Raw genomic sequence first — 24,053 nt, 5'->3', positions numbered from 1 at the left:
AACTTTTTAACTTGCTTTTGGTAGATTTTTAGCTATCATTTAACAGATTTTAGTTCACAGATTTTTAATGAAGTGTAGAATAGGTGTCCTAAGCTAATTCTCGCTACTGTAGATCATTTACTTTCAATTAGAATATTAATTGATCATATTAAACTGAATTCAAATCTCTCACATTCCAAATGTGACCACAAAAATCCATCTGTTCAAGTGTTTATCAATGTTCCTCATCTTTGGCAATTGCCAAAGTCATCCAGTAATTTCCAACAATTTCTCATAGAGAAACACTCCATTAAAATCACACTCCTTTTCGCCGACATTCAATCCCAAAATTCGCAGACTTGCAGCACATAAACATAAACATCCTGCGAACATATTCGTGTTAGAGTACATAAGACGATTAAGAGGTGGGATGTTGGAAAAATCCACTTTTCCGAAGTGCATCCCAATGAGGAGCGACCAAGAGGGGTGATAGAAAATCCTTGTTCGCATCGTTGCCAGAGTGAACAGGCAAGAGAGACACCGATTTGTCGTGTGTGTGCGCTTCTGAGGAAGCCATCGAGGCACAACAGTCAGTTTCTATCGAACACTCGTCTGTGACACACGTCTCGATTCTGCCAAAAAGAAAGTCCGTCGGCTGTAAATTTATGTGAATTGTAAATAAGCACTTCTCAATAGAAGGAAAAAAAAGCAGTGATTGTCATCGCGAAGGATGTGAAAGTTTAAGGCAATAGAAGAGATTGAAAGTTGATAGATTGCGCTAAGGAAGAAACACAGAGAGAGAGATTCACTATCAAAAGAGATGGAAGAACTCCCGTCGGCAGTTGAGAATCCGTCAGGAGACACGAAGATCACGCGAATCCCCAAGCCATTCTCCATTGAGAGTCTCATCGCCACAACACCATCGTCCTTTTCAACATATCCCGAGGCACAGTTTGACTCTCAGCCCAATCTCACGCCACTCCATCCGCCCACAGCTCTACCTTTGCCCAATTTCCCACTCTACACGCATCCCTGGCTCGGCTATCTCACCCAGCACTTCCTGGACGGATCCACAGACGCTCCGGCATCGCGTGAGAAATTGTCAGAAATGTTCCTCGATCCGCGATACGCTCTTCTCAGCACATCGGCCACGGATCGTGAGAAATTAGCACAGTATTTTGTCAATAACATCAACAAATCATCACCATCGGCAATTCTCGAGTCCAGAGACAGAATGTCAGACTTCATCATCAGTGACTACACAGCCTATTCTCAAGGCGACAGTGCCGCGAAATTTCCTGACGATCGGCGAATGTCGATGCAAGTGTTTCCCACTAAAATTGAGGATCACGATAAGACTGGTGTGGATGTTGAGAGCACAGATTCGTGCAGTGATTTGAGCATGACAATGTCTCCAGACGGAAGTCACAAGAATCGAGGTAAATAATTCTCACACTTTCCAACTGGGATTTTCACGCGCTTCCGCGTATTCTCGAGAGAAATTTCATGCCATGTCATTGATAAAACGCCACGTATTTGAACACCTGTATATAAAATTACTGGCCCTATTGAGAATCCGTCGAATAAATCAATTATACTTAATCAGCCATCAAAAGACTCTCCTTCAGCTATACTCCTAAGTAGCGCGGCCATCAAGAAGTGCATACAGAAAATGTATGTCGGCAACATAAGTCATAATGTAATTGGTGAGCTCTTCACACCCTCGCAATCCAGGCACCTTCAAGCCCAACTTCATTAACAAACATCTGGAATCAAGGCACGAAATGACGAAATTCTCGATGTCTTCTAATAGATAAATTCTTTTCACTCACTGCTTCTTCCGTCCTTTTGATTTTTGGCGCTCATATTTGTGGAAACACGCGAGGGCAGATCGAAATTGTGGAATTCCACACATTCATAGAGATAATAAATTCTCACCACTTATTGAAAATTAATGATAAATCCCAACAATTGCTAAATCCCATTTAAATGCCCCTCGCGAGAGTGACTTTGTCACACCCTCGAAAGCGTGTCGTGACAGTTTTGATGGAAGATTCATTTCACTCTGAGAAGCCCTAGAGAGTGATTTTTCCGGACTGGGAATATTAATGTCATGCAAACTTTCTCCTGATCCAAACAATTACTTCAACCCTCATTCATGTCCTTAATATTCATCTGAACAGTTGCATCGTTATATTAAATCAATGTTCAAACTCAAGAGTGACTTTGACTTTTTCTCTGAATTTCTAGTTAACACTAGACTTACCCCAGTGAGCACAAAATGCTAAGATCTCAATGTTGAGATTTAAAAAGCTAATTATTTGGCTTTCTTTCGCTAAGATCTTAGCCATTCGGTTAATGCACTAGCGATCGTAGCGACAACCAGTCAAAGTACTGATACGCATTTAAATGCATAGATGTCGCATCAGGTAAAACGATGCCATTTCAATAATATACTTCGTGATCACAACACTCAAGTTAAGTGTATAAATGAAACCATACAAAGAACCTTAGTCCACAAAGACATTTTTATATGACATGGAAAACCGGATAAAGGGAAGTCCCTAGAGGAGACTTCCTGTCTTTTTGCAAAGTTTTGATTACAAAAGCAATAAATTTAGCAAAATATGAAGCAAAAAACAGCAGAAAATCTGTAAACTAAAGCAAAACAAATTGGCTAAATATTTTGCTTGAAATTGTTGCGTTTGTAATTCTATTGAGTTTCCTTCATCGTCCGCTGCGATCGCTGACAGTTTAAAATTTTAGCTCAGTCACTTTAGCACTTTTTAGCTAAATACGCTGGCTTCTTATAGCTTTTTTGAGTCACTGGGTACATTTAGGCTGCTTAAAACGAGTCAAAACGATCCGAATTTTCCATAATCTTCTCCTCATGTGAATTATATTTCTGCAAAGTCAATTCTAGTGTTAAATAAATTCCCACGAGAGAAAGGATCTCACTGGTTTTGTCCTAAACACATCGACACAATGGGGTATCGCTTTATGAAACGTGCCACAGACGATTTTGCTCATTTTACAACCCTCCTTATAAAGCGGTAAAATGAGGATTACATGAATCTTTTTTAAAGAATCATCTGCGTGGAGAAAGCATAAATTAAACTATTAGCTGTAACACTAAAAACATCCCCTTTTCTCTCTTTTTCTCTTTGATAAAAAGGGCTTAAAAAATCTATTAATCCCAACAACCCGAAACTGTTTTCATGAATAACACTCTCAACATGATTTCACCCCAAAGAAACTCCTACATAAATTACATATGTGTCTAGCATAAAACCACACAGACGATTTATCCAGAGACTTATTTATGCAAAAAGTGCGCGGTGAAGTTGCAAGAAAGAGAGACTGATTGAATAGTTCTGTCGACATCAATTGACTTGAGCAATTACATTTTAAATGCACTCCAAGCGTGGAATGCATACTAAAGAAGAGACTAACACTGTTTTCTAACCACCCTCAGATCTCTGTCCGTCGGATTCTGAATGCTCTGACGATGGGAATGTCAGCATAGGAGCAACTTCTGGACGTCATGCGACCAATTCTGACACTGGAAAGCAATCCGCGTCGGGAAGTTCATCGAAATCACGCCGAAGACGAACAGCATTCACCTCAGAACAATTATTAGAGTTAGAACGAGAGTTTCATGCCAAAAAGTACCTTAGTCTGACCGAGAGGAGTCAAATTGCGACTACGCTCAAATTAAGTGAAGTTCAGGTAAGAAATCGCACTTCTTTGGCTTGTGCGCTTTGGAGTACTGAAGAAAAGTGTGATTTGCAGGTGAAAATATGGTTTCAAAATCGACGAGCCAAGTGGAAAAGAGTGAAAGCCGGATTGACGTCGCACGGACTCAATCGCGGCTCAACGGGAAGCAGCGCAGGAACGGCAAATAAGATTGTCGTGCCAATTCCCGTTCACGTCAATCGCTTTGCCGTGCGATCACAGCATCAGCACATGGAGAAAATGGGTCTCAGCGGACCAAAGCCAGACTTGAGGAAGAATCCTTCAATTGATGTGAGTGGTTTTGAGCGTTTCAACATGGAAATGGCAATAAAACAGAAAAATTTCTAATGTGACTTGTACATAAAATTGCAAAAAAAAGCATCTCAAAATATTAAAAGAAGAAGAAGTGTACATAGATAAAAAATAAGAGTTTACTTGCAAAATAAACAGAATGATTTTTCTAACTTATGCGAAATCACTGGGTTTGTGTGTATATTATAATAATGAATTTCATTGGGTTGCGCAGAAGTGAAGAAAATCCCACTTAAAGTCAATGTTCCGCAGCGAATTTACCAATTTCACGCACCAAATTTCCTTCTCTGACTTCTCTGAGAGGATTTTTTGAGGGCTTTTGTCACACAATTTGTCGTCCTTATGCTACCAAAAATTCTTTGTCATCCTTTTCACGCCACTCTCACTCTCTCCAGGTGTCTCACGCCACATTAAATCACCCTTCACATGATCCCTGTCTCAACTCCACCTCTTCATCATTAGCAATGATATTTGATTATAGCAAACAATGAGAAATGCTCCTTCCATTCTTACCAATTACGATAATAGCACATTTTTTAAATTCACTCTCTCTCTCAGCTCGCCCTTTTGGCGCGAGAGCGGATAGTTTTTCCTCTTCTCGCCGTGCGAAGAAGTGTGAATAACAATTTTACCCCACACGCAGAAGCTGCACAAATTGATGAATCCCCTTCTAATGTCATTTTGTTAAACTAAATGCTCACGAACACGCCTCCCAGTCACTATAAATGTGAAATTCTGGTCCCTCATCACAATTTCGTCTCGTCTCTCTGTGCTCACATTGCTGGCTGTCCGGCACCGAATTTCAATCTTCTCTGTCTCTCCCTTTCTGAAGTGCAGCGAAAAAAACAACAATTTCGCCATACGATCAATAACAATGGCAAAATACAGACCTTTTTATGCTCTTTCGCCATAAGCAAAACTCTTTCATCACAATATGTAAATCAATTTTCTCAATATTTGTCACTTTTCTACCCTCATTAGTCTTCATTAATTACAGACAACATGGAGTGAATGAATTTTAATACATTATTCCACAAGGGGAGATAAATATAATTCTTCCAGGGTTGATTTTCATTGTCATTTGTGCCCTCAAATAGTTTGCCTTAGAGAAAATGCTTCACCGCTATAAATCATCATTGAGGAAATTTGCAGGAAAAATGGGAGGAGTTTTGCATCTCATCCCCCCAAAAATAGGATGACTTATGGACTTTTATGTTATGTACAAAATGGACAAAGAAATTGCTTCATAAACCAACTTTCTGGGATATTTCTGACCTTCCGGAAGTTTGATTTCTTTTTTTCTCTCTGAGTAGGGAAAGCAAAACTGCGTAAATTCTTAATAAATTCAATTTAAATTAATTACATGGAGAATTTATGGAGATGATTATTGAACATCTTTTACACACAAACAGATTCATCACCTGCTTAACACGATAGCATCTCAAGATCATTAGACATTCAAGCAGAGGAAGTTAATAGAATTACTGAGTGAGAGAGAGAAGGAGAGTTTCTCTTCTCCGCCAGTTTGGCTTAGGAGATCTTTTAACAACAACAGTCAATTACCTTAACTTGATTAACCGCACTTGTAAAATTAACAAGTATAATTCTTGAAATTGAATCTCTCAAGAGAGATTGTTTTCATTCATAAATACTATTATCCATTTTAATCCTCTTCTTCAATTCCTTTTCCGCATTACGAATTCTTTTCACATCCCACACTCAAAAATTGATTTGTCGACTTGGCCGAGCGCGACGAAGAAAAGCCATCAAATTTAAATGCATGTGTTTTATGACCAAAAATGCCGAAATTAATACACAATAACCGATCAAATCACAACTCCCGAAAACCCTTTTAACTTTGCATTTTGACACCGCGTCCGAAAAGGAAGTGTCTCGTGTCGAAACACGCGAAAATGTCTCTTTGCTTCGCACCGACGACAGATCTCAATCCTTTCCATTGGCAATTCACGTCACACGTCAATTCACATTATTCAGTCCTCATGAAGAATGTTCTTGTCAAAAATTTTATGAATATTTCCTCTAAATGCGAGATTTTGAATGGCCACAGAGCGTCAATTGCAGTGACTCCAAATCAAATAGCGCCATTTGAAGATCTGAGACATCTCGATGTGCTGCGAATTTCCACGTGAAGCTAGAAATCTGAATTTTTCCACCAATCTTCCGTCATTTATGAGTAATTAACATGCCAAGTTTCAAGACATTCGGTCAATCCTTAATCCTTATAATCATATCAAAACAGAACCAAAACAGTAATCAATCGTAACATTTGAATTCTTACCACTTAATTATGTTTTGGGGTCTTAAAGTGATTTAAATTAATCCGAGGTGTCTTCAGGATAAATATCCTGTAGATTTTGATTAAGTGAGTATCAAATTATGGAGCGGGAACAATATGCGACTCTAGAGAATCGTACAGAGATTTTGCGGCTGCGTAAAAAAGGATATTTAATCAGTGAAATAACCAGAAGGATCTTTTATTCCAGTAAGAGAGTTTCGAGCGCAAATTGACCGCGTAAAAAAGGCGAATTCGCAGGGAAAGTGTCGCTAAAATCTTTTCTGACGAAGTTTTCAGATATTTAAGGCGAATTTCGTCATATCTACTTCTAAGATCCATTAAGAATTGTTCCCTAAGATCTCTCCAATCTCTAATAAAACGGTGAGAAATAAATTTGTATATTGAAAGCACTGAAAGGTGTGCTAAACTTGAGTTTTTCTCCTTTTATCACTGGCTCTTGAGAAATTGAACAAGAGTTAATCACCGATAATCCTAAATATTGAGTGAATTACGAAGAAAATACATCAATTAAGTGTTGATATTTAGCCGAAAATAATTATCATCCTCTTAATCAACACAGATAATCGAGTGTTATAATTGCGCCATTAAATCCACCCACAGAAGAGTGTGTCCTCAGCGAAGATTTGTGGAAAGCCTGGGGAGGAAAACCCCCTGAGGAGAGGAGAAAACCACATGAATTGCCGTTTTTCCAGTGTTGGTGGTTTGCGAGAGCAATTTGGGGTCAATCTCAGCGTGACACGCCTCCCGAAAACTCCCCCGATATGGACGATATGTGATTTCATCATCACAAATTACTGTCGGCGACGCTCTTGCTCGCCTCCAGTTTCCAACCCTCGCGCGCCACGCTAGTGCCGGAGAGTCCTTAGAGATGATTTAGCGTTTGGGAATTAATCCTAACAATTGACGACAATTTCACGAGGAGAAAAAACAGCCAAGAATGAATAAGAAGCGCGTCTTGGCGGTGGAAATGTCCCATGAAATTTTATAAATAATACTTCAACCGTATTTGCATAATTTCCTCGTGAGTGGAGACTTTTTTTCTTGTGCATCATCGCAGATTAATGATGATGACGCTTTTTGGATTTACTCGTTGTTGAATTATGAAGATATTTCGAGAAATCCAGAGAATACAGAGAAAAGTCTCAAGAGGGGACAAAAATTGAAATGATCTCTTTTTACTTTCTCGCCGGGGAAAAGTGGGTGTGGTGGATCCTGGAGATGTGATGAAAGTTGGTGAAGAGGCAGAAAAAAAGGAGGAAATCTCGTCAAGTCAGGGTTGAGAGAGGGCAATTTGCAATTCTTCATGACAACGTATAAAATAATATCCAAGCGTCCTTGTCCATGGGCAGAACCCAGAGGACAATAAAAAGCGGCCAGAGAAATTCAATGTTATCGAAATCAGCACATTTTCCCTCGCCTCTTTCACCCTCCTCCTCACCCCCTTTTCGTGTCCGTCTCCGGCAAATTGCCGTGCACAAATTTATTCAAGAGAGTGTCACGGATCCTCATGGAAATTGATTGAAGATTGCTATGACAATATTACCACCTCATTTTCCATTGTCCGGAGCGCGATGCGCTTTTCACTTTGCGATCAATCAACACAATTTTCACCCTCGACATCAGCGGAACAATTATTGTTGAATGAATAAGTAATGTTTCCAAGGATATGAGGGATGATTTTTTGACTCACCCTTCCTTGATGACTTTCCCCGCTGTCCCGGATGATGTGGGAGACGGCATGAAAATTGCGGTTCCGCCTCTTCAGATAAGCTGTAACACAACAATCGAATTAGAGTGCATATTTAATATGTGAATAGACGAGGAAATGGCAAGGTTTTCCATCAATTCTCCCCGTTTGCATGACAAACAGAGAAAAAGCGAGCGCCGTGTGAGGTTATGACAATGGATGGTCTACGTTTTCCGGCTTTAGAGCAGCAATAATTGCAGTTCTCCGGATATTTTTTGCAGAAATATAGACATTAAAAAGGGTTTATTGTTAGAAATCGCATTGAATTACCACGGTTTTCACTGAATAAATGGATTTTTCTGTGAATTTTCATCACAACCGCCAATTTCACAAAATCTCCTGATAAAGGTGGTGAATACTGAATCACCACAATTTGGCGGCGACTTTTCTTCAGACATTTTCTCCATTTTCTGCATTCTTGTTAACACAAAATACTACTAAAGATTGATCAATTATCCTTGCTTTTATCTTTATTTCTGGATTTCATCCTAAGCAGCGTAATCGATATTTATCTGTCTATTTCCGCCGCTTCATTTTGCTTCGAGAATCAGACCTCAGAGTGGTGAATATATTTCAAACAGTCAGAAATCCAACGTTTCTATTCATTTTATTCACTAATTTACTAATCAATTTTTTCTACATGCTTTATAAAATCTAAAAGCTATAAATAAGGAAAAATCTCCCTATAACTAGAGTCTAGCGACAGTCCGCCGGGTATTTCTCTGGATGAAGTCTTCTCCTCTTCAGATGAACGACATTCATGTGAGTTCGCAAGGCAAATTTGTGGTGGGATTTCTCGCCACACAAGTGGCACTCGTAGGATTCATCTGAACTCAGGCGTCGGTGGCTGTCTTCTGCCTCGTGGAATGTTCTTATGTGCTTCCGCACGCTGGCCTTCCGCTCGAAAGTCCTCCGGCAGTGCGGACAAGTGTGGATCTTCTCCCTCAGCTGGTGAACCATTGCGTGCTGCTTCAGCATTTTGCCCGTGACGAAGCGCTGCGGACAATTGGGGCACTGGAAGCCTCTCATCTCGTGCGGCGTGTGAGTATTGATGGTGTGGAAGTCCAAACTGACTTGATACTTGAAGCACTTCCCGCAATCTCTGCACTTGAAGGCCTCCGGATCGTCGTGAAAGATCAGGTGATCATTGAGATTGGTGAAGCCGGAGAATTTGAGCTTGCAGCAGAGAATGTAAGCATTTCGGCTGTGAATTTCCCGGAAATGTTCCTCGAGATCGCGGAATTTGGCAAAAGTCTCCTTGCAAATATCGCATGTCAGACTGTAGAAGGATTCTATTCGACTGTGCAGAGCCTCAATATCCTCAGGAGACCAAATGTTTCTCTTCCGACTGCGCTTCACTGGCGGCTTCCGCACAACTATGCGAGGCGGAAGAGGCTTCAGCAACTGATCCCGCAGCAGAGATGTGGTTTGCTGAGGCACTGGCGGTTTCTGATTCATATAAGAGCACTTTGAGATCTCGCCCAGCAACATTTGCCTCAAAATCCCGCTATCCTGTGTCTTCATTGTGCTTTCCTGAGCCTTTTCCTCTTTCACTTCCCTTCCTGGCTCACCCGAGGCGGTATTCACAGCACACGGTATGGTTTCGCGCTCTCCGAAGAGATTTCTGAGAATGTTTTCACTCTCTCGCACGGTGTCAATGAACTTAACAATCTCATGGACTTTCTCCACACATCCAGAGCACACGAACTTGGGCCAATTGTCAGTCTCGCTGAGCTAAAACACAGTCAAAGGAGCAATTAATATCATTCCTGAGATATCAATCCAGCTGATGGAATACTCACAGAAACTCCCAGATGTGTGGAAAGCAGCTGAGGAAGATTTTCCGTGAACACTGGAAAATAGTCTGGCGATCGTCCCACACAAAGACGGCACATTTCCACTTCATTCTCCCTCAATTCCTGCTTAATCATCAACCTCAATCTCGAGGCGCCACTCTCCGTCATATTTGATTGTAATTTGATGCAAATCAATGGGGATTTTTCACGAAAAATGGACAGAAATGGGGAAATTAGGACACTCAGCAAACGACACAGCAACACCAGAATGACAACAAAAAAACAACCAACATAACCTCAAATCACCGAATCGCGCCGACAGCGCGCTCTGCCAGGAAAGTTTCGGATTAGTAGTTTTTAGATTTCCGCCAATTTCAGAGACGCTCGGGAAAAATTCAAGATTTCTCCGGGAAATCATCAGATTTATCCAATTTTCCGGTGGAATCAGCTTCTTGGGCATCCTTAGCGGCAGAGTAAGTTGAAAATCTAATATTTTCTGGTGGCATTTAGCTGAGAAATGTGGGAAACTGAAAATTGATTTTGACAGCCGAGAAGCTTGCGGCATGTTTTGAAATCGCATTTCTTATCTGTTTTTTCACGTGAATTTCGCAATATAGAGCCTTGAACACAATGTCGGATGCGGATGAGTTTCCAGACTCGGAGGAGGAATCTCCTGATGACTTCTCCGCCAGTGAGGACGAGTGGAAGCCCTCGAAAAAGGATGCGTCCTCGAGCGAAGAGGAAGACCTTGAAGTCTCTGATGATGAGGAAGCGGGAACAAGCAGCCGCGGAGGCAAAAGGTATTTTCCCTCCCTTGGTTTTATGGCTTCTGGATAAGCTAATATTCCTCTTAACTTGGCAGGAAGCGTGCAGCAGTGACTAGAGGAAAGGGAAACGTCTCACCGGCGAAGAGAAAGACTGCAAATCTCAGATCGAAGCTGTTCAAGAAGTACCAGCCACCCCCAAAAACGGTGAAGAGTCCTCCGGGACCGCCGAGAATCATTCCAGGCTCTATACAGCAGATTCTGAATCAATCACGCTACCAGAAGGGCAAGAAAGTGGCGCAATCTGAAGATTCCAGCAGCAGTGGCGATGAACATCTCGTGCCGGCGTCTGAACTTGATCTCGGATCGAGTTTCTTCAGTGGAAAGGATCGGAAGGAAGCCACGCCGCCTCCGGAGTTTGACTGCAACATTGGCACGAGACTGTCGGACTCCGAAGAGGAGGATGAACAGCCGGACATCGAGGAAAAGGACGCCAAAATCATGTCGAAGATTGTCTCGAGAATCAATCAATCTTCCTCCAAGTCCGTGCACTTCAGGAAGCTGGCGGACTTCACTGAGGCGAAACCAGAGACTTCCTCAGCAGCTAAACATGACAATCTCGACATTTCTTCCCTGCTGGCGATGGGAGAATCCACTGGAGCGGCGGCCAAGAGTGTCGCCAAGAGTCCGAGCAAGAGTCAGAAGGCTGCGAAGGGACGCAAGAGAGCCGCGGCCAGGGATTCCGAATCGGATTGGGAGGAAGTTGAAGGTAAATTGATTAAAAGTACAAAGAAAAGAGCCTTAAAAGATGCCCAGAAGAGTCTTTAGTGACTCTTTCTTGAGCCGAATTGTAGATGCGAGACTGAAATAAAAGCCACTTCGACTGAGAGAACATTTTCCCGTCTTTCCAGACTGGGAGAATCCTCAGGAGGAGCAAATCCCGGCGGATGGCATAGTCGTGGAGCTTCCGTCGGAGTTTCGGCGTCGCACCAAGAAGGAAGTCGACATGGAAGCGTGCATTAAGCGGAAACTCAATCGCCAGATCAAGGAGAATCAAGTTTATCTGCACAAATCGAATCTTGTCTGTTTTCTCGCCACGGGAAATCAATTGAATGCCATTCTGTGCAAGGGAAAACTTCTGGACGCCGCCGTGAAGCTTCTGCCCAGCAAGAATAGCTATCCGACGAAGAACGGCGCGGATTCTCAGTATTTCCAGAACATGACAAGTTGGTTCAGAGGTGTTATCAAGCTGGATGAGCCGAAGATGTACGGAGAATTGAGTCCAGATAAACTCCAGGATCAATTGGATGAGGAGATTCGTGAGAGAAAAGCTTCATGCTTCAGGAACTTCATATTGATCTTCCTTTTGCTCCTTCGCGGCATGGCAATTGATTCGAGATTGATTATGAACTACACGGGAAATCCTTTGAGACCTCCGACAAGTAAATTGTGCAGAATTTCCGCGAAGCCAAAGGTGGAAAAGCCGTCAAAGGATGTCAAAAGGGTGAAGATAGAGCAAAAGCCACTTCCTGTTAATGGAAAATCGCCTGAGAAGATGGATGAGAAGAGGAAAACTCGTTCCCAGGTGAAAAATGAAGCATCACAGAAGCCAAATCTTGCCAAGCTGAAGCCTCAAGTGAAGAAAATTGAGTCTCCGCAGCCTTCAACGTCGCGCTCAAGTCGCTTATTTGCTCCGGAAGCTGTGATTCCCAGGAAGCCCAATCTGAAAGCCATCGACAGGCGTGTCTTGTCCTCAGACAGCGATGACTGGACGAAGGAGAAGCGACAGAAGGAGAATAAGATGGACATTTGGGTGGAAGTGTTCTCGGACAAGGAGAAAAAGTGGCTGCCGATCGATTTGTTCAATGGGAAAGTGGACAAAGTTGAGAAGCTCATCCAAACGGCCACTCAGCCAATTGCCTACGTCTTCGCCTGGCATGCCGACAAGACGGTGAAGGATGTGTCGCCCAGATACTGTCCACAGTGGAATACGGTGACCAGGAAGTTCAGGATCGATCGGGAGTGGCTGGAAGAGACGCTGCAGCCGTTCGTGGGCAGGAAGACGCGCAGAGATAAGGAGGAGGACAGAGAACTGGACAAGATTCATCTGGACAAGCCTCTGCCGAAGACAATCACGGAGTACAAGGATCATCCACTGTATGTGCTGGAGCGACACTTGCTCAAGTACCAGGCGATCTATCCGCCCAATCCGCCGCCTCTTGGCTACGTGAGGAACGAGCCTGTGTACGCCAGAGAGTGCGTCCACACGCTCCACACGCGCGAGACGTGGCTGAAGCAGGCGCGCGTCGTGAAGCCCGAGCAAACGGCCTACAAAGTTGTGAAGACACTTAAGTGGGACAAGGTATTTGTTTTGAGATGAGGTTTGTGGCACTGTTTGCGGATGATTAGAGAATATTTGCAATTAATATTTACAGTACTCGAGCACTCTGCTGAAAGACGTGCCTTTGGACATCTTTGGCGTGTGGCAGACCGATCCCTTCGTCCCGCCCGTGGCCAAGGACGGCATTGTGCCGCGCAACGAGTACGGCAACGTTGAGCTCTTCAAGGCGTGCATGCTGCCCAAGAACACCGTTCATCTGCAGCTGCCCGGCATCAATAAGATCTGCAAGCGACTCAGCATTGACTGCGCTCCGGCCATTGTGGGCTTCGACTTCCACAATGGCTGGTGCCATCCGACGCTGGACGGCTTCGTGATATGCAAGGAGTTCGAGGACACGGTGCTGGACGCGTGGAATCAGGAGCAGGACGAGGCGGAGCGCAAGGAGGACGAGAAGCGCGACAAGCGAGTGTACGGCAATTGGAGGAAGCTGATCAAAGGGCTGCTGATTCGCGTCAGGCTCCAGGCCAAGTACAATTTCAAGGGTGAGGAGGAGGAGATGGCATGAGTATTGGACTTAAACTACCTCTCGCGATGGTGCAGTGTGGATTTTGTCAAATTTGCACAATAAATTCAACATGAACTTTTGTACAAATGTGTCTCAAAATCACTTCTGCTCGATTCCGTTTCTGCCTTTTCCTCTGCGTTTTAACGAAGAATGGTGACTTGGCCGACATGAGCGCAAGGTAAATAAATTAATTACAGCTCGGAAAAGTATTGTCCTAACCGAAAAAGAGCGAAATTGTGCGATTTCCCTGATTTTCTTTGCGTTTGGAAAAATTCTCATTTTGCTCGAAAATTTGCCGCGCCGTGGCCAACATCTGCTAACTTCACACCGGCGCCAATCGACAAACAATCGACATGTCGCTTGTTTGTCTCAACGGACGACAGTCTCGCGACTGTCGCTCGACGTTTTTTGACAGCTTTCGACGGCTCGCCATCGGGTTTTGTCCCAAAAGCAACGCGTGCTGTCAGTTTTGTGTTCCAACCTGAAGGCATCGCAAAGCAATAAATTGTCGTCTCTGTGTTTTTCTCTCGGAAATCCACTACAAAAATCCCGGAAAAGATGCAGGCACACAGCAAAAAGCGCGTCTGCTACTACTATGACAGTAAGTGGAGAATTTCATCGCTGCGCTGGACATTTCTCTAGAAAATTCCCAAGAAAAGCGGCAAAGCCGCTCTATGGTTGCTCGATGGCGAGAAATGATGAGCGTTATGCTGAAAAAACAGTGATTTCGTCTTGCCACGAACGACTCTCGATGAAGCGATGCTAAATAATGATATTCTCATGACAATTTCAGGTGATATTGGCAACTATTACTATGGACAGGGACACCCGATGAAGCCGCATCGCATCCGGATGACTCACAATCTGCTGCTGAATTACGGATTGTACAGGAAGATGGAGATTTACGTGAGTGTGTTCTTGTCCGGGAACTTGTGTTCTGTCGCACTACTTGTAAACTTGGTCATTGCAGAGACCTCACAAGGCGACAGCCGATGAGATGACCAAGTTCCACTCCGACGACTACATTCGCTTCCTGCGCTCAATCCGTCCGGACAACATGTCTGAGTACAATAAACAGATGCAGCGCTTCAACGTGGGCGAGGATTGTCCGGTGTTTGACGGCCTGTATGAGTTCTGTCAATTGAGCGCCGGCGGCTCCGTGGCGGCGGCCGTGAAGCTGAACAAGCAGGCTTCGGAGATCTGCATCAACTGGGGCGGCGGCCTGCATCATGCCAAGAAGTCCGAGGCCTCGGGCTTCTGCTATGTCAATGACATAGTGCTGGGCATCCTGGAGCTGCTGAAGTACCACCAGCGCGTGCTATACATCGACATCGATGTGCACCACGGCGACGGCGTCGAGGAGGCCTTCTACACCACTGACCGCGTGATGACGGTGAGCTTCCACAAGTATGGCGAGTACTTCCCGGGCACTGGCGATCTCAGGTAATTCATTCGTCTCGTCTGTTGCAAGAGCAACTAATTTTGCTAAATTTCTCCTGCACTCTTTAGGGACATCGGCGCTGGCAAGGGAAAGTACTACGCTGTGAATATTCCGCTGCGCGACGGGATGGACGACGAGTCGTACGACTCGATTTTCGTGCCGATCATCTCGAAGGTCATGGAGACGTTCCAGCCATCCGCCGTGGTGCTGCAGTGCGGCGCGGATAGTCTGACGGGTGACCGGCTGGGCTGCTTCAATCTGACGGTGAAGGGACACGGCAAGTGCGTGGAGTTCGTGAAGAACTACAACTTGCCCTTCCTCATGGTCGGCGGCGGCGGCTACACCATCCGCAACGTGTCGCGCTGCTGGACGTACGAAACGTCTGTGGCGCTGGGCATCGACATCGCCAATGAGCTGCCGTACAACGACTACTTCGAGTACTTTGGGCCGGACTTCAAGCTGCACATCAGCCCGAGCAACATGACCAACCAGAATACCAGCGAGTATCTGGAGAAAATCAAGAATCGCCTCTTCGAGAACCTGCGCATGCTGCCGCACTCGCCCGGCGTCCAGATGCAAACCATTCCGGAGGACGCCATCAAGGTGAGGATTATTTCTGTTCAATCAATCTATTAAAAGCCTCAACAACGCTCTGAACTAACCGGAAAGCAATTTTTCTACTCCTCAGGACGAGTCGGACGATGAGGACAAGGCAGACAAGGATGTTCGTGTGAATCAGAGCGACAAGGATAAGAAAATCAATCCCGACAACGAGTTCTCAGACTCCGACACCGAAGGTGCCGCAGCTGATGGCGGTCGCCGGGACAATCGCTCGTTCAAGGGCAATCCGCGTAAGAAACAACGCACGGAGAAGACGCCAGACGGGCCGAAGGTCGAGCCCGTTGAGATCAAGGATGAGAAGAAGCCTGAAACTCCCGCCGCGGTCGAATCCAATCCGCCAACAGAGGCCAAGACGGAAGTCGCCTAAGCGCGCCCGGAAAGTCTGTCACACTTTTTACCACTGGACAGAAGATCTCTGCATGTCTGTTCGCCAATGGAATTCTTTTGTAGTTTATCACAAGTGTAAATATCATTACATTGTGTGTTTTGTGAATTCTTGCTATAGAATAGACACTTTCTCTTTTAGGCATAGATTCTATTTTTACATGATGTTATTGTCATGCTCTTCATCAAATAAAATATCTTCAATTTACCGTCTAAAGGAAGAGTTTTTGTGAGTGCCGCACAAGGTTGAAAAGCTTTCAGGTGTTCCAGTGAAGACAAAAAGCTAAATCTCAAAAGTTGAGCTTGAAATAGTTGATTTTTGTGTATTTATTCGCTCAAATTTTAGCAATTCGGTTGATGCACTAGCGAACGTAGCGGCGACCAGTCTAAGTATTGATGTGTATTTAATTACATAGATGTCGCATCGTGCGAAACTACGCAATTTCAATAATATATTTCGTGATTACAACATGCAACATGCAAATAACATTAAAATTGAGAAATTTGCAGGCTTTTTAGGCCACAAACACATTTTTATTTTGCACGGGAAACCGGATGAAGGAAAATCCATGGAAGTTGAACTTCATGTTCTCCTGCTAAGTTCTTATCAGATTAAAGGAATAAATTTAGCACAGTATTTAGCGGAAAAAGAGCAGTAAAATTAGCTTAAAATGTGCTGCAAATTGATGTATTTTTAACACTGTTGAGTTTCCTCCATCGTCCGCTGCGATCGCTGACCAATTCCATTTCAATACTTCAACTTAGCACTTTTTGCTCGATTGCTGCTCAATTTTTAGCTCAGTAATCTCAGCACTTTTTAGCTGAATTAACTGCTTTTCTTTTCAACTATTTTTTGGCTTGCTGGGCTAATAGAACCGACGAAAACGATATGTTTTCGTGTCTGGTGGTGAAACACATAATTAACTGGCTATCATTTATTACAAAAATGAAGAAAATCCACTTTGAAGAATACAATAAATTGTCAGGCTTCTGCTGGTGTGATATTTGCTAATTCTTTTCACCCTCTAATTTATAGCATTCGCGCAGAGCTGGACGAAGCCCGCTCTATGTATTTGTTGCATAAGAAAGAAAAAAGTTCAAAACCATAAATATGGGGGGGCGGGGTATTTTGGGCAATCGCGGAACGAAATTCCCCGTTTTATATAAAGCTTAGCAATCGAGGAAATTTGCCGCCATGAGGAGTTCCAGGGCAATTTCGGGTGCTATGGGAAATTCTGGAATCTCTGTGGAGCTGTTGGTGTACCTCACTTTGTACGTGAAGTACATGCAGACCTTCTGCAAGACGTGCGAACTGCAGGAGATCCGGAAAAGAGAGAGAAACATGAAGAATAGTTTAGCTGAAATGGTGAAAAAACCACCGCCGGGAAAACTCACGGAATTTCACGGAAATTAACTTCATTTGCCTCATTCTCAGCAAATTGACCGGGTCCAGAGAGCATCGCCTTAATCGTTCCGGATGTCAGTGCGTGCTCGCGTTTGACAATAAACTCGTGTCCATCCGATGAAATCAGCTTCACATACATGGCATTTGGACCTTCGCACCCGCCGTAGGATCGCTCAATGCGCTGTTCTTCCATTTCTAGGCATGGAAAATAATAATGGGAGAAAGAAAATATTAATCATCGCGACGTCAATCACGAAATCATCGAACACACTCCGGAATGGTCGGAATTTTTCATCGAGATTTGCCACAATTTCCCACTATTTGTCCAACAATCTCAATACTCACTTGATGTATGTACAATTGGGGGTTTACTTGACGTAAAAGAAATGCAAAATGCGAATAAGATTCAATTGCTTTTCCACTAGAAAGAGTGCGTTTTTAGAAAACGGAGTGACGCTGTGACAAGTGATTTGACAGTTTTGCAACCGGCTCGACCTTAACCTCAAATCTGAGGGCTCTTTTGGCTATATTTTCCATCGCTGGGACGGGATTGCGGAAAAGTGAGTTTTTCTCCTCTTTGCACACACTGTCACACGCAATACAGCAGCAGCTTCTGCCTCTCACGCTGCAGGATGAGTGATTATCCGACCAAGGAAGAGCGGAAAGTGTGCTGGGGCAGCAAGGATCGATACTGGGAGTGCCTGGACAAGTATGCACCCGGACACAACTCCACCAGTGACGATCCTGAGCCTCAGGCGTGCATTGAGCTGAGGAAGTTGTACGTGAAGAGCTGCCCGGCTCAGTGGGTGGTGCACTTCGACCGGAAGAGGACCTACGAGAAGTTCAAGAGGCGCATGGAGAAGGGCTACGAACCACTGGACAATCCATCGGTGAAAGGATAGTGAAACATAGGCCAAAATTCTGTACAGACATTTGAATCATAGAATAAATTATAAGTAACACGCATTATTATGCATCAAACTGCTGCCCACTCATGTCCACCTCCATTGACACTATATGCCTGCCGGGCACCATGACCAGTCCGAGAATCCTCTCCTCGCCGCCCTCCTCCGTGTACTCTGAACACATCCCCAGTATCACGTTGGCATCTGCGTCCGTGCAGAGGAACACACCGATCAGGAGACGTCCGTCAGTCATCACGATGCGGAAGTTTCTGTTCAGCCACGACTTCAGCATGATCTTTCCGGGTGTCAGAGGAGCTGTTTTATACGGCGGATCGACCTGAAAAGGTGCAAATATCTCACAATATACTGTCGTTGCACTTTTCCCTCTTACATACCCTGCTGTGCAGATCGATATTCCTCTTATCATTCTCAGAGAGATCCTCGTCACTGGAGTAATTCATTCTCAAGCCAATTCAATGATTTTCTTCCCGGATCAACAAAAATACAGGAACAATTTATAGAAAATCCGCTAGAGGCGCGCACTCCGCTGATGTTTTTGTTTGGTTTTCGCGGTTTTTGGGTTTTCACAGGTGCAACGAAGGAAAACCGTTAGTTGAAGTCATTAAAATAGCAAAAAAAAAACATTCCAATAAATCAACAATAGTTTTATTAACACATTTCCTGCAGCTTTTCTTCCACTTCTTTCTGTCGTGGCGGGAATTTTGCATGCACGTTGACGACAATTTCCAGTCCTGGATAGAATTCAACAGTCGCGTCCAAGATTTTCTTCTCTCCGATGAACTTTATAACTTCCGGAACGGTGAGGGCAGTTTTCGTCGCCTCCTCCTTTGTCATTGCATCGAGAAGCCGCCTGGGAAACTTCCGAACGCCCAATTCCACTCCATTGACCTTTGCTGTGAGATCCAAGTGGTACTCAGCTTCCACTTCTGGCCACCTCTGATGCAGGACGTCCTCATCCCAGGCCAAGAAGTCATCTTTCTCCACCGCCGACGCGAATCTCACCCACAATTCCGAGGCGAAGTGCGGCGCCAGTGGAGCAAGCATGATGATTTGCGTGGCCAGAGCGCGTTGGTACTCTTTGCCAGACTGCACGACATCCGGAGGAGCGCGTCTGATGGAGTTTGTGAGGCCTTGCATCTTGCTGATGGCCACACTGAGTTGATGAGTGTGTCGGAAGTGAAAAGTGGCGCCTGTGATGTAGTAATTCCTGGCATCCCACAGCTTTGCCTCCTCCTCAGCGAACTGGGCGCTCTTCTCCACCTTCCCATCCGCCCGGCGACTCAGGCAGAAGTCATGAACAGTCATCCAGAGACGCTTCTGCCAGTTTATCAATCCCTGGAACGTTGCTCGTGACCAATTGCGGTGGGAAAACGGCGCCACATCGCCTAGAATCACCAATCTGGTCGCATCCACGCCCAATTCCTCAATCACATCCTCAGGATCCACGCCATTGAGCTTGGATTTGGACATTTTCTCCCACGTCACCACCACAGGTTTCCCGGAAACCTTCTCCATCGCCTTGTTTCGCTTCTCATCGATGATTTCCACCTGAAAAACCCCAAAAATTGGTCAAGAATTGTCCAAGAAACTCACTTAATCACTCACCTCACTCTCAGGAAGATACTTTCCAGATCCTTTGACGCGGAATGATCTGCCCATGACCATTCCTTGGACGAGAAGACGCTTGAAGGGCTCTTTCTCAGGCACCAAACCGATGGAATTGAGGAAGTGATTCATGAATCGAGCGTAATAGAGATGCAAAACCGCGTGTTCTTTTCCTCCAATGTACAAATCCACAGGCATTGACTTGACCAGATCTTTTCTGAAAATCTCCTGGCTGTTCTTAGAGTCTAGGAAGCGCAAAAAGTACCAGGAACTGTCCACAAAAGTGTCCATTGTGTCTTTTTCCCTCTTTGCGCCGGGATTTTTGCACTTTGGACAGGAAACTTTGTCTTCCTGCGTATTCTCGAGAGTCACTGGCAGGGATTCTTCAGGAACCGGCACAGGACCACAATCTGGACAGTGAATAATCGGGATTGGAGTGCCCCAAGTTCTCTGTCTCGAGATTAACCAGTCTTTGAGCTTTGAACTCACAGGAAAGCCTCCAATTCTCAACTCTTGAGCCTTTTTCAACACTTCTGCTGCTCCTAAATCTTCCGGGAGGCTTTCAAGTGTGGGAATTCCCAAGAATGCATTGCATTCTGGAGGAAAATCTTCATCTTCTTGGATGACAAATGGGATTTGTTGTCCTGTGAAGGGATTTTGTACAGCTAATCCATCGCAATTCTGTGCTAAAGGATGATTCTTTGAGATTGCCACGAAACTGGACATTTTCACGAGTTCTGGCTTCTGTGTCCAGACACTTATGGTGGAAATTGGAGGTTGCTGATCTGCTTGATGACTGACCACGGCAAAGTCAAAGGAATATCCGTTACAGTCGCCAATCCAGTGCTTCTGGAGCTTCACAATATCTCTCCAATCTTCCAAGATCGGATTGTCCAGGCCTTCAAGCAGTTCCTTAGCAAATCTTGTAGTTCTGATGAACCACTGTCTCAAGAGGCGCTTCTCCACCTTCGCTCCTGACCGCCAGCTGCATCCGTTCTCGTCCACTTGCTCATCAGCCAAGACAGTCTCATCCACAGGATCCCAGTTCACCAGCGCCTCCCTCTGATACGCCAATCCCTCTCTGTACAGCCTCAGGAAGAGGTACTGCGTCCACTTGTAGTACTCCGGACTACAGGTGGCCAATTCCCGGCGCCAATCGAAAGAACATCCCAGTTTTTCCAGCTGCTGCTTCATCTTCTCAATATTGCTCTCTGTCCATTTATCAGCCGGAATTCCGCGCTCTCGCGCTGCATTCTCCGCCGGCAATCCGAAGGCGTCCCAGCCCATTGGGTGGAGAACATTCTTCCCGCACATCCGGAAGAATCTGGCCATGGCGTCACTGATTGTGTACACCCGGACGTGGCCCATGTGCAGATTGCCGGAAGGATAGGGAAACATCGACAGCACGTAGTGTTTCTCCAGATGAGATGTCTCATCGAACTCTCCATGGCTCACAGTCTCTCGCCAGTAATTCTCGATGGATTTCTTGGTTTCTGTGCTGATCACACGTTCCTGGAAAACACGGAAAACATCCGGAGAACGGATTGTTTACCACGAAGATGGGTTAAGATGGTTTACTCACGTCGATTTCCTTGCAACCCACTGATAATCTACGCAGAAATTTCCTCTGGATACTGTGGTATATTTTCCTGACCCGAAATCCGGCAATCATTGTGGAAAATTGCGAAAAACGTGAAAATTCCGCACGAAGAGCAAAACTCAGCGACTTTTTATGGGCAACTGAGCGACTGTCAGTTGGTGTTATTTATTCCCGCGCTCTGGTTTTGCCTCTCTTGCTTTTCTGCGATTTTTCTTGATTTTCCACTGTGATGGAGTACAATTCATTCCACATTGCTGTATTGCAGCTAATATCTGGCTGCGGGACACTGGAGAAGGCAGAATTTGAGAGTATTTTCGAACAATTGAAGACCCATTGTGAGTGATCTAACCTCAATCGCTGATAGAATGTTCTTCAAGATGTTTTTCCCTGTTTTTCTTAGATTCTGAGGAATTGGACGTGTCCTCAGCCACTCCAGAAACAGTTATTGAGACGATTAATGAGAAAATCGCTCTATTTGATCTCTCAATCCGCCTGGTGAGGTATGAATACACCGATGAGGAGTTCTACATTTACATCTCAACGACAACCTCTCCGGAAAGCAAACTGCAGAATCTCTACACAGAGGCGGAGATTCAGTACTTCCCACTGCTGATGAAGGAAATTATCACTTCAGATGAGTACTGCATCTCCTCAATTATGGCCACGAATTTGATCACGAGGCTCCCGAAGCCGATGCCACAGACACGTTCGGTGGAATTGCTGGACGAATGGAAATCCCGCGGATATTTCACTCAGATTGGGGAGAATGTCTTCCTCGGTCCCAGAGCAATTGAGGAGTTTCAGGGCTATATAACGGCGAACTATCAGGACTTTATCAAGGCTTGCTTCCTCTGTCAGAAGACAGTTTTCAAGGAATCGTCCTGCAAGACATCCTCCTGTGAGGCTGTTTTCCACGCCACTTGCATCAATAGATACCATGAGAAATCCCCCAACACTTGTATCGCCTGCAAGAATGAATGGGCTTGATGTGTAGACACAAAAAGTCAGTTCTTCCCCTTTTCTCGGCATGATTCATCACCTATTAGCATTCAAAGCCTCTCATCTCAACGCAAGAAAGTACAGCAATTCAGTCTCTCTCAACTTCTCAAAGCATTCACTCTGAAGTATTCCCACCAAGATGAAGAAAACTGCCCTTATTTTTCTTCTGCTTGTCGCCATTGTCACTGGACAGGAGAAAAAGTGTTCAGATGTTGTGCCTCAGCAGGATTTCCAAGTAGATTTGGTGAGTTTGTTTGCCTTTGTTTGTCCTTTTGCCTCTTTCACATCCCTTTTTCCAGTTCCTGGGCAATTGGTATGTCATCCAGCAGACCAAGACTGAATCGCGCTGTGTTAAGCATCAAATAACGCCGCTTGAGAAGGCTGGAGAGTATCGAATCTCCCAAGTTTCTCCGCATTATCTGCTAGACAAGCTTCACGTGCAACATGAACACACTTACGCCGGTTTCCTGGTCGCTGATTCTGTCTCTCCGGCCCGCATGACCGCTCGCTACGCTCTCAGCTTTGGCGACGAAGCCTACATCATCGTCACAACGGATTACGACACGTACGCCGGTGTCCTTGTGTGTGGAGCTTTGGGCCCCGCGCGGACCGCAACGATTCTCTCGCGCACACAAAGCCTGTCCGAGCAGCAACTCTACGACATCCGGCAGAAGCTGGCGGGATTTGGGGTGAAGATCAGTGATCTGAGCACGATTAGCCACAAAAACTGCCCCGTGGACGGCATTGATGGCATCAACATCAAGATTGGCCACGATCTGCTGTATCCTGACAGGATCAGAGAGTCTGCCGAGGGCATTTTCAAGGACATCGGCCAAGCTGTTGGCGGAGCGCTGGAAAATGGAGCGAAGGTGAGTCCTTTTTCGAGGTGTTTCAAGAGATTTTTCTCATGGATTTTGCTTTCGTTAGTTTTTCAATGGTTTCTTCAATCGAAAATCGAGAGCCTCGAGGGCAATTTAAGAGGAGTTTGGGAGACAGCTGAACGAGTCTTCAATGAATTAATATGAAATGATAGCAAATACTCAGTTTTGAATTAAATTTTTTGTACAAATGTTTGCGATCTTTATTTATTTCCGCCTTTGACTCTTATCATTAGTGAATTTATATGAAAATAATCAAAAGCAGAGGAAATTCTAAATATAGAAAGATAAGCATTTTTGCAAGAACACAATTTTTGTACATTTTATTGTGGTTATAATTGTGTAATTTATTGAAAAAAAAAACAGGAAAATCCCTAAAATTCGTTACAGTGTGCAAATATATGATTTTTGGTGCAAATTTCACAGTGAAAAGTGGCAAAAAGTGGTCATTAATTAATACTGAAAAATAGCTTCAGACTCTTAAAACTCTTTTCGCCGTGGAAATGCACTCGGGCAGTGATTAAAATGCATGAGAACAGAAAGTCAATTTCCTGCCCCTTTCCGGCCACCCTCGCCGGCTGTGTGGGTGGCCAAAGAGTGCACATCCAATGCAATTATATGCACAACGAGCGAGGCAG

At 44.6% G+C, this 24,053-nt stretch overlaps 10 protein-coding genes across 10 annotated transcripts in view; 6 read left to right on the top strand and 4 right to left on the bottom strand.

Moving 5' to 3' along the window:
* Positions 1–10,154, bottom strand: part of LOC132260946 (uncharacterized) — a 28,343-nt gene extending 18,189 nt beyond the window's left edge. The window contains exons 1-4 of the mRNA XM_059759375.1: positions 9,893–10,154; positions 8,792–9,824; positions 8,034–8,113; positions 1,030–1,236 (exon numbers count right to left, since the gene is read on the bottom strand). Coding sequence (XP_059615358.1) covers positions 1,030–1,236; positions 8,034–8,113; positions 8,792–9,824; positions 9,893–10,054 — 1,482 coding nt within the window. The 5' untranslated portion in view covers positions 10,055–10,154. The remainder of the gene's footprint in view (positions 1–1,029; positions 1,237–8,033; positions 8,114–8,791; positions 9,825–9,892) is intronic.
* Positions 586–4,156, top strand: LOC132260814 (homeobox protein unplugged). The gene is made up of 3 exons (XM_059759164.1): positions 586–1,418; positions 3,455–3,708; positions 3,772–4,156. Exons 1-3 carry the CDS (start codon positions 800–802, stop codon positions 4,060–4,062), a joined length of 1,164 nt encoding a protein of 387 aa, XP_059615147.1. The 5' UTR covers positions 586–799; the 3' UTR covers positions 4,063–4,156.
* Positions 10,155–10,228: 74 nt separating the features above from the next.
* On the top strand, positions 10,229–13,625 carry LOC132260943 (DNA repair protein complementing XP-C cells homolog). The gene is made up of 5 exons (XM_059759366.1): positions 10,229–10,359; positions 10,504–10,686; positions 10,749–11,476; positions 11,562–13,012; positions 13,086–13,625. The coding sequence occupies exons 2-5, from the start codon at positions 10,517–10,519 to the stop codon at positions 13,554–13,556; spliced, it is 2,820 nt and encodes a 939-aa protein (XP_059615349.1). The 5' UTR covers positions 10,229–10,359; positions 10,504–10,516; the 3' UTR covers positions 13,557–13,625.
* Positions 13,626–14,035: 410 nt separating this feature from the next.
* On the top strand, positions 14,036–16,211 carry LOC132259361 (histone deacetylase HDAC1). Its single transcript, XM_059756964.1, has 5 exons — positions 14,036–14,157; positions 14,350–14,462; positions 14,527–14,999; positions 15,066–15,600; positions 15,686–16,211. Exons 1-5 carry the CDS (start codon positions 14,115–14,117, stop codon positions 15,983–15,985), a joined length of 1,464 nt encoding a protein of 487 aa, XP_059612947.1. The 5' UTR covers positions 14,036–14,114; the 3' UTR covers positions 15,986–16,211.
* Positions 16,212–16,922: 711 nt separating this feature from the next.
* On the bottom strand, positions 16,923–17,868 carry LOC132259362 (elongin-C). The gene is made up of 3 exons (XM_059756965.1): positions 17,753–17,868; positions 17,398–17,602; positions 16,923–17,314 (listed from the first exon to the last, which is right to left on the bottom strand). Exons 2-3 carry the CDS (start codon positions 17,598–17,600, stop codon positions 17,173–17,175), a joined length of 345 nt encoding a protein of 114 aa, XP_059612948.1. The 5' UTR covers positions 17,601–17,602; positions 17,753–17,868; the 3' UTR covers positions 16,923–17,172.
* LOC132259364 (cytochrome c oxidase assembly factor 6 homolog) lies at positions 17,856–18,371 on the top strand. The gene is made up of 2 exons (XM_059756967.1): positions 17,856–17,967; positions 18,039–18,371. Exon 2 carries the CDS (start codon positions 18,040–18,042, stop codon positions 18,307–18,309), a length of 270 nt encoding a protein of 89 aa, XP_059612950.1. The 5' UTR covers positions 17,856–17,967; position 18,039; the 3' UTR covers positions 18,310–18,371.
* On the bottom strand, positions 18,350–18,836 carry LOC132259363 (N-alpha-acetyltransferase 38, NatC auxiliary subunit). Its single transcript, XM_059756966.1, has 2 exons — positions 18,708–18,836; positions 18,350–18,649 (listed from the first exon to the last, which is right to left on the bottom strand). The coding sequence occupies exons 1-2, from the start codon at positions 18,771–18,773 to the stop codon at positions 18,377–18,379; spliced, it is 339 nt and encodes a 112-aa protein (XP_059612949.1). The 5' UTR covers positions 18,774–18,836; the 3' UTR covers positions 18,350–18,376.
* A 126-nt stretch (positions 18,837–18,962) lies between these two features.
* LOC132259461 (leucine--tRNA ligase, mitochondrial) lies at positions 18,963–21,436 on the bottom strand. Its single transcript, XM_059757105.1, has 2 exons — positions 19,939–21,436; positions 18,963–19,881 (listed from the first exon to the last, which is right to left on the bottom strand). Exons 1-2 carry the CDS (start codon positions 21,334–21,336, stop codon positions 18,982–18,984), a joined length of 2,298 nt encoding a protein of 765 aa, XP_059613088.1. The 5' UTR covers positions 21,337–21,436; the 3' UTR covers positions 18,963–18,981.
* A 331-nt stretch (positions 21,437–21,767) lies between these two features.
* On the top strand, positions 21,768–22,541 carry LOC132260933 (non-structural maintenance of chromosomes element 1 homolog). The gene is made up of 2 exons (XM_059759340.1): positions 21,768–21,873; positions 21,939–22,541. The coding sequence occupies exons 1-2, from the start codon at positions 21,768–21,770 to the stop codon at positions 22,523–22,525; spliced, it is 693 nt and encodes a 230-aa protein (XP_059615323.1). The 3' UTR covers positions 22,526–22,541.
* An 18-nt stretch (positions 22,542–22,559) lies between these two features.
* Positions 22,560–23,579, top strand: LOC132259996 (uncharacterized). The gene is made up of 3 exons (XM_059757877.1): positions 22,560–22,781; positions 22,837–23,406; positions 23,465–23,579. The coding sequence occupies exons 1-3, from the start codon at positions 22,677–22,679 to the stop codon at positions 23,513–23,515; spliced, it is 726 nt and encodes a 241-aa protein (XP_059613860.1). The 5' UTR covers positions 22,560–22,676; the 3' UTR covers positions 23,516–23,579.
* The last annotated feature ends 474 nt before the right edge of the window (positions 23,580–24,053 follow it).

The sequence above is a fragment of the Phlebotomus argentipes genome, unplaced genomic scaffold (genome assembly GCF_947086385.1).
Source record: "Phlebotomus argentipes unplaced genomic scaffold, Phlebotomus argentipes genome assembly scaffold_18, whole genome shotgun sequence".
NCBI classification, from domain to species: domain Eukaryota; kingdom Metazoa; phylum Arthropoda; class Insecta; order Diptera; family Psychodidae; genus Phlebotomus; species Phlebotomus argentipes.
The sequence above is the reverse complement of the archived record's forward strand: the minus strand, read 5'-3'. Positions and strand labels throughout refer to the sequence as shown.

Coding starts and splice junctions, on each gene's coding strand:
- LOC132259461 (XM_059757105.1), bottom strand. CDS start 21,336: ATGTTTCCCTATCCTTCCGGCAATCTGCACATGGGCCACGTCCGGGTG. Junction 19,882..19,938: donor AGTATCTTCCTGAGAGTGAG/GTGAGTGATTAA, acceptor GGGGTTTTTCAG/GTGGAAATCATCGATGAGAA.
- LOC132259363 (XM_059756966.1), bottom strand. CDS start 18,773: ATGAATTACTCCAGTGACGAGGATCTCTCTGAGAATGATAAGAGGAAT. Junction 18,650..18,707: donor ATATCGATCTGCACAGCAGG/GTATGTAAGAGG, acceptor GCACCTTTTCAG/GTCGATCCGCCGTATAAAAC.
- LOC132259996 (XM_059757877.1), top strand. CDS start 22,677: ATGAAGAAAACTGCCCTTATTTTTCTTCTGCTTGTCGCCATTGTCACT. Junction 22,782..22,836: donor AGGATTTCCAAGTAGATTTG/GTGAGTTTGTTT, acceptor CCCTTTTTCCAG/TTCCTGGGCAATTGGTATGT. Junction 23,407..23,464: donor CGCTGGAAAATGGAGCGAAG/GTGAGTCCTTTT, acceptor TGCTTTCGTTAG/TTTTTCAATGGTTTCTTCAA.
- LOC132259364 (XM_059756967.1), top strand. CDS start 18,040: ATGAGTGATTATCCGACCAAGGAAGAGCGGAAAGTGTGCTGGGGCAGC.
- LOC132259361 (XM_059756964.1), top strand. CDS start 14,115: ATGCAGGCACACAGCAAAAAGCGCGTCTGCTACTACTATGACA. Junction 14,158..14,349: donor CGTCTGCTACTACTATGACA/GTAAGTGGAGAA, acceptor TGACAATTTCAG/GTGATATTGGCAACTATTAC. Junction 15,000..15,065: donor CCGGGCACTGGCGATCTCAG/GTAATTCATTCG, acceptor TGCACTCTTTAG/GGACATCGGCGCTGGCAAGG.
- LOC132260814 (XM_059759164.1), top strand. CDS start 800: ATGGAAGAACTCCCGTCGGCAGTTGAGAATCCGTCAGGAGACACGAAG. Junction 1,419..3,454: donor CGGAAGTCACAAGAATCGAG/GTAAATAATTCT, acceptor AACCACCCTCAG/ATCTCTGTCCGTCGGATTCT. Junction 3,709..3,771: donor TCAAATTAAGTGAAGTTCAG/GTAAGAAATCGC, acceptor TGTGATTTGCAG/GTGAAAATATGGTTTCAAAA.
- LOC132259362 (XM_059756965.1), bottom strand. CDS start 17,600: ATGGAAGAACAGCGCATTGAGCGATCCTACGGCGGGTGCGAAGGTCCA. Junction 17,315..17,397: donor GTTAATTTCCGTGAAATTCC/GTGAGTTTTCCC, acceptor GATCTCCTGCAG/TTCGCACGTCTTGCAGAAGG.
- LOC132260943 (XM_059759366.1), top strand. CDS start 10,517: ATGTCGGATGCGGATGAGTTTCCAGACTCGGAGGAGGAATCTCCTGAT. Junction 10,687..10,748: donor AGCAGCCGCGGAGGCAAAAG/GTATTTTCCCTC, acceptor TTAACTTGGCAG/GAAGCGTGCAGCAGTGACTA. Junction 11,477..11,561: donor AGATGCCCAGAAGAGTCTTT/AGTGACTCTTTC, acceptor CCGTCTTTCCAG/ACTGGGAGAATCCTCAGGAG.
- LOC132260933 (XM_059759340.1), top strand. CDS start 21,768: ATGGAGTACAATTCATTCCACATTGCTGTATTGCAGCTAATATCTGGC. Junction 21,874..21,938: donor CGAACAATTGAAGACCCATT/GTGAGTGATCTA, acceptor TGTTTTTCTTAG/ATTCTGAGGAATTGGACGTG.